This window comes from Dioscorea cayenensis, chromosome 3 (genome assembly GCF_009730915.1).
Source record: "Dioscorea cayenensis subsp. rotundata cultivar TDr96_F1 chromosome 3, TDr96_F1_v2_PseudoChromosome.rev07_lg8_w22 25.fasta, whole genome shotgun sequence".
In the NCBI taxonomy this organism is placed as follows: Eukaryota; Viridiplantae; Streptophyta; class Magnoliopsida; order Dioscoreales; family Dioscoreaceae; genus Dioscorea; species Dioscorea cayenensis.
Genome location: NC_052473.1, coordinates 17,599,657 through 17,606,474, shown reverse-complemented (window position 1 = coordinate 17,606,474; position 6,818 = coordinate 17,599,657). Strand labels below are relative to the sequence as shown.

The window sequence follows — 6,818 nt, the reverse complement described above, 5'->3', positions numbered from 1 at the left end:
CATTTTTCTTATGTCAATTATGTTAATCATGTTTTGCATTTTTATCTCTAAAAGTATAACCATCATAATTGTTAGTTGGATACTCTACTAATTTTTTTTTTTTTTTAAAAATATATCTTTACTTTATTTATTTTTTTTCTTGTATATATTTTGTTAGAAAGTAAAACAAATGATTACGTAAATGATTACCAATGGGAGTTAATTCAAGTAATAGAAGTTTGGTTTAATTATATTTCGTGTACGTGAAAAACACGTTTGACTATATATATGATTTTGAGTTTGAACTGACATGTGAAAAACACACGTTTGACTATATATATGATTTTGAGTTTGAACTGACATGTATGTGAAATACATACATTTAATTATATACATAATTTTATTTTTTATTTTTATTTTTTATTTTTATTTTTATTTTTTTTAGAGTCCTCAGTATTTAACTCTAAATTTACGCATTTATAAACCTCTTAGTATTTAGCTCAAAACTCAGTATTTAATTCCAAATTAATTTAAAGGCCTTGATTCCTCAAGATGATTTATATTTTTATAGAGCTCTCAGTATTTAAATCCAAACTCCAAACTAATTTAGAGCCCTTGACTAGTTTAGAGTTGCATTTCATGGTATAAAACAAAAACACATTGAATAATCAAAAGACCATTACTTCAAAAGTCATCAAAACTTGTACTTAAATTTCCAATAACTAACAATATGGACAACAACAAGCATATTAAACAAAAAGGATTGAATTAATAATCAGAGATATACATGATTTTAATTAAAAAAAACAGGCATAGTTTTTTTAGGGCTTTCACAGAGTGAAGAAAGAAAGATGTGAGCTGTAAAAATTTAAAGAACAGTGAAATGATTCAAGTCATATACTTGTGAAGTAAAATTCTATAAATGAAATACAGGCCATGAACACAAAAGAAGTTTAACTTTTTTTCACTTTTTTTGCTTTCTGAGTATTTACATCAAAGATGAACTATCAGAGAAATTTGTCTAGATTTCAACTATGATCTGTTCTTACTAAATAATGGTGAACAAAAAAATAAAAGTCGGCTTTTTTTCTGTCACATTATGTCAATGTTGCTCCTCCCAATCACCGAACCAATGAATCGATGAAGCCAAGAAGATCGCCGAGGCGTATAACTTATTCAAAGCAATCCTTCAAATGAGACTTGAAAGGAAGAAGACCGCGGCGGCTGTGTCGATGCAGTTACCAGACCTTGAAGCATTTTTATAACATCTACTGTGTCGTCGAGGTAATACTTAGCTTTGCTCGGCTTCTTACCGACTGTGCAGGCGAAAACTTCAGAAATCGCCGGCCATGATGTGTTCTTCACTGAACTTGTTATGCTCTCAAACATGTCTTCATCCGATCGATCATCACCGATGCATAATACAAAGTCTGGGGGTTTACCTCTGCTCAACATTGTTGAGATTAGATTTTCAACCACCACACCTTTGCTTATTCCCTGCAAATTAATGATAACCATTAGTTATGCAAGTGACGGATAAAATACAACTAGTATATTAGCACCAGAAAAGTCTAAGAAAACGGTATGTATGGTCCATTCTTGAAAGAATGACAGGAAGAAAAGGTATATGTATGGACAATTATCGAAATAGTGTCGCGATGTTTGGTTTGTGAACCTAATTCTACAACACTTTCAATTGAAAGCTACCTTGATCGCGACAACACTGATCATGCACGTAACTCATAATACGAAAAATCAATTTAAAACAGCAAGAATCAGATCCTTTCTTACTTGAGGGTTTACTTCTACAATATGCTGGCCTCTTTTAACCACAACGGGCTCCTTGGCGAGCACATTTTCAAGGTGGTCAAGGAGTTCTTTAGCTTGACAAGACCCAAAATCAGGATCAGCATCTTGATGATGCCAAACCAGTGCACTCTCTTTATGCTCAATATAAGAACCGTCCGTTGTCTCTGTATAAAGCTTCATTACTGGCTCTGCAATCTTTTTCCAATCAAAGTCTGAGGGCATCATACATGACTCCCATGGAGAATCCTTACTCCATCTACAAACCACCAACCAACAAAGCATTTCAATAAACATTCAACAATTTCTTTGCAATCAATCAATCATGGTGTGCACAAAGATATTAATAATACAAATGACTAATGTGTATATGAACAACAACAGTTATCAGTGTTTTCAAATGGTTGAGTTTATTGGCACATTGAATAATGTTTCTATGACATGATGCATTGTCAACAACCACTGGCATTCTATATTCAGTAGCTCAATTGTTTCATTCTTCAACCTACCAAGTTATATAGCTATTTTAATCGACATTCAGCCAACTAAATTTAGCAAATATAATCATGAAAGAGAGGTTCGCAATCGAATAAAACAAAAAAGGCGATACCTTGTGAAGTATCCATGCTCGGCGGAGATCCCCAATTTGTCACAAGACGCGAACCACTTGCTCAGTGAATCCTTCCCCCGACCACTTACGACAAAAACGACATTCTTCGGATCAGCACACAATGCATTCAACACCGAGATAACCTCATCACTAGGGGTCTTACTAATCGAAGTCTGAGGCATCATTGTACCATCATAATCCAATAGAATCAGCCGGCTACTGGTCCTCCGGTAAGCGGAAGAAATGTGTTCTACAGAGAGCTTCCGAAAATTCGGTCCAAGAGCAACCACTTTGAAGCTCAATCCAAAACCAATTCCCCAACACCTCTTGAGGTAGTGATCCTGGCAAGCTCTCTGCAAATCCTGATCAAAGGAACGAGCCCAGTAAGCAATATCATGGGAACTCACATACTTGTAATGCTTATCGTGCCGGAGCTGCTTCTCGGATTCCGGCATAGTGATGGCAAGATTCAAGGCCTCTGCAACATCATCCACATTCCAAGGATTGACCCTAATGGCACCACTGAGAGACGGCGAGCAACCGATGAACTCTGAGACTACAATGACACTCTTCTTTGGCTTTGATTCAAGAGCAGGGCTCCATTGGCGACAAGCAGTGTACTTGTAGGGAACCAAATTGAGGCCATCACGGATGCAATTGACAACGCAGCACTCGGCGACGGCGTAGTATGCGACCTTCTCGAGCGTGGGCACGGGGCCATCGATGAGAACGATGGCCTCGTAGCCGAATCGAGCGTTGATGCGGGTGGCGAGGGAGTGAGTCTGGTCTTGAACGTGCTGGATGTCGGTGCCCTGGCTGCGAGCAGGGTTGGCGATCTGGACGAAGACGACCTTGCCGCGCAGAGATGGGTGGTCCTCGAGCAAGCGTTCCATGGCGAGGAACTTGAGCCCGATGCCTTTGAGCACATCCATGTCGTCGATACCCAACAGCACGATCTTGCCGTAATACCTATCGACGAGCTCGGAAACTTTGGATTTCGTCTCCGATGACTCAGCGTTGGAGTGGAGCCGGCCGACGTGAATCCCGGTGGGGAGGATCTTGACGGTGACCGTCCGGCCATAGTACTCAATCGCAAGATGACCGCGTTTTGAGGCGTAATCAAGACCTAAAAGACGAGAGCAGCAGGAGAGGAAGTGGCGAGCATAATCAAAGGTATGGAATCCGACGAGGTCAGCGTTGAGGAGTGCCCGGAGAAGTTCCTCACGGGAAGGAAGAGTCTTGAAGATCTCCGACGAGGGGAAAGGGGAGTGGAGGAAGAACCCTAGCTTGATCCGCGGTGATCGCCGGCGGAGAAACGTAGGGAGAGCCATGAGATGATAATCGTGGATCCAAACGAGATCATCGTCAGGGTTGGTGATCTCAAGCACCTTGTCAGCGAAGAGCTTGTTGGCGGAGACATAGGCACGCCAGAGGTTGGTCGGAAAAGGGGCTGGGCCGGAGCCGGAGACGGCGAGAGGGAGCTGAGAGTGGAGTAGTGGCCATAGATGGCGTTTGCAAAAGGAATGGTAGAACAAGGAGTGGGTTTCCGGGGGGACGAAAACGGGGACGCAGTGGAAACGGGAGAGGAGGAGCTCGGCGATCTCCTCTTGGAGGTCCGGCGAGACGAAGAGGGGGAAGGTGCCGACGTGAAGAACGGTGGCCGTCTCCGGCAAGCCGGAGAGGAGGAGGATGGAGATGGAATCGGGGTCGAGAGAGAAGGAGGGGATACGGGAAGGAGGGACCGGTGGGGAAACGCGGAGTGGGAGACGATGGGAAACGATGATCCGGCGAGTTAGAGATGGGGATGACGGCGGCGATTCGAGTGAATCGTCGGAGAGAACGTTGGAAAGAGTCATGACTCGGGGAAGACGAGGTGAGTGAAGACGAGTTGGATCGGTGTAGTCCGAGCTCGACTCGGCGAGGTCGAGGAGATTGGAACACGAGCGTGACGGCATGAGTAGACGGAATAGTTAACGGAGGAGGAGAAGGAGAAGAAGCATCACGCGAGATGAAGAGAAAGAGAAGGAGAAGGGGATAAGAACGGGGAGAATTTAAGGGAGAGTTGTGAAGGGATGACCGGGAGTAGCCAGTAGTGGGGGGGTTTTGGATAAAGGTGGACGAAATTACCAAATTGGACATTACTGGATATATATCTCAACTCAAGATATTATTATTATTATTATTATTATTTTATATTTATTTATTAATTATCATATTCCGGTTTTTAAGGGCTGATTCATCTATTCACTCAGATCACGTGGATAGTTTTCATTTTGGGGATTTTCTGGTGTGGCTCACCAAACGTGTGAATCCTCTCATTATTTTTAAAAAAGATTAATTTTTTTTATTTTTTAAAATTATGTTAAATTATGGGAGGGTAAGTTGTTGGTAAGAGTATGTTGGATTGATAAAAGGGAAGAAAAAAAAAAAAGTAAATTATAAAGAAGAGGATAGAATGGTAATCTGGCGTTTCTAAACTTCGAATACAAGTTGGACACGTGTCACGATGATGAGCGTGCCGCTTACTGGCCCCCACCCAATTGGATAAGAACCAGCTGGCCTCTGAAACAGGACCCCAAGAACGCACCCACTATGGTTCCCCGCAATCACGGGCGTCCACATGTAACGATATCCACGTGGCGTGATGTGATACAACGGTGCGGGTGATGAGTGGGGCCCGCAGCGGTGAGACAAGTGGAGACGTGGTTCGCCAGCCCACGACTCGGCACGTGTGGCGCGGTGTAGGGGCGATGCCGCCTCGGTTTGACCGGTTATTACCACGACGCGTTGGAGGGGCCCACACTCCCGACATGCCACGTGGCCCCCACCATCGGGCTGGGTGACACGTCATGCGTCCTTGAGGATGACGTGGCGTGGTGCCCTTGTCGCCACGTTGCCGGGTTTGACCTTTTTTTATATATAAAAAAAAAAGGCGGTGTGCGGCGCCGTGCCGACGGGGGCTCACGCGCGTGACCCGACACTTCGTAACCCGAATCCGTTACGCGTTTTTACCGGGTTTCGGATTTCGGGTTCGGATCCGAATCCCCATACCCTGAACTGAATGTGCGAATTATTTTATTTATTTATTTATTAAAAAAAAATTATCTTAAAAATACGAAAAATATTATCCAATGAAACTACTAAACTAACAACCACTAAATAGTTTCATAAAAATTACCATAAATAATATATATTTATATATGTGACGTAAGGTCGAATCTCTTGTACCGCACTACTGTATAATACTGTATAAACATACTGTTGGATATTATAAAAATTACCATATCAATACTTGATGTAGGTAGCAATTTCTAATTGTCCCGCGTGTTAATTGCTACCACATAATAAATTTTTAGAAGGTCATTAAATTATTGTAACCGGTGCATCATCATACTTATATGTCCCTTTGACATCGTTGCCCAAAAACTAGGAGTTTATGAATTATCATCTCATCTTTAAATTAAATTAAGTAATCCTTTACGGATTCGGGTTTGAATCCAAAGGAAAGGAACGGATCCGACCCGTGAAGAGTTGGGTGGGGGCCCATCAACGGTAGGGGCGATCGTTATCTGAAACTACGATGGTGGGGCCCACTTTATCCGGAGAGCTAAAACTGGGCCATTAAAGGTACGCTACGCTAAGAAGGCATTTTAACTAACGAAGTCCAATGATAAAAGACAGCGTTGTTAACTTGTTATAATCTTAAGTTGGTCCGGCGGAACAGGATAAGGAGGAGGAAAATTAAGGAGATGGTTCGAGAAGAGGAAGGATTAGGAACTTAGGATTAGATTAAGAAGACTAATGAATATAATAATAACAAATTATTAATTATTGACTAAATAATAAATTAGTAATAAATTGATGGTCATTTGGATTAGGCTCAATCCAATGGAAAGGGACCCACAGAGCACCTAATTTTATGGGGTTCATGATAATCCATGGTGGACTCCAAATGGGAAAATTAGGTCCACTAACCACATAGGATTAGGTTATTAATTAATAATTATTTAACACCATTAAAGGTTCTATGAATATCCTTCACATAATACCTTTTTTTTTTTAAAAAAAAAAAATTGCTTGTGAGGAGAATTTTGTGGAATTTGGGTCAAATGTTTCTAATTCATTGGATGCCTTTTTTGATTTCTCTTTTTGATACTTTTTGATTTTATTTTATTATGACACAAGTTTAAACCTTTTTTGTTGGAAGAATTATTAGGATGTGATGTAATAATAATAATAATAATAATAATAATAATAATAATAATAATAATAATAATAATAAAAGTTTTGGGATTTATTATTATTATTATTAGTAGGTTATATCTTTTGAAAAACTATGTGAAGATAATATAAATTTTTCATTAAAATAAGAAGACCTTGTGAGTTGAGTCTTTGATGTTGGAGGATTGTCACTGTTTATCAA

The 6,818-nt window shown here is 40.8% G+C and overlaps 1 protein-coding gene across 1 annotated transcript; it reads right to left on the bottom strand.

Annotated features, from left to right (window-relative positions):
* Window positions 1-877: 877 nt before the first annotated feature.
* On the bottom strand, window positions 878-4,420 carry LOC120252278 (probable alpha,alpha-trehalose-phosphate synthase [UDP-forming] 9). The gene is made up of 3 exons (XM_039260639.1): window positions 2,396-4,420; window positions 1,771-2,044; window positions 878-1,476 (listed from the first exon to the last, which is right to left on the bottom strand). Exons 1-3 carry the CDS (start codon window positions 4,348-4,350, stop codon window positions 1,156-1,158), a joined length of 2,550 nt encoding a protein of 849 aa, XP_039116573.1. The 5' UTR covers window positions 4,351-4,420; the 3' UTR covers window positions 878-1,155.
* Between the last annotated feature and the right edge of the window lie 2,398 nt (window positions 4,421-6,818).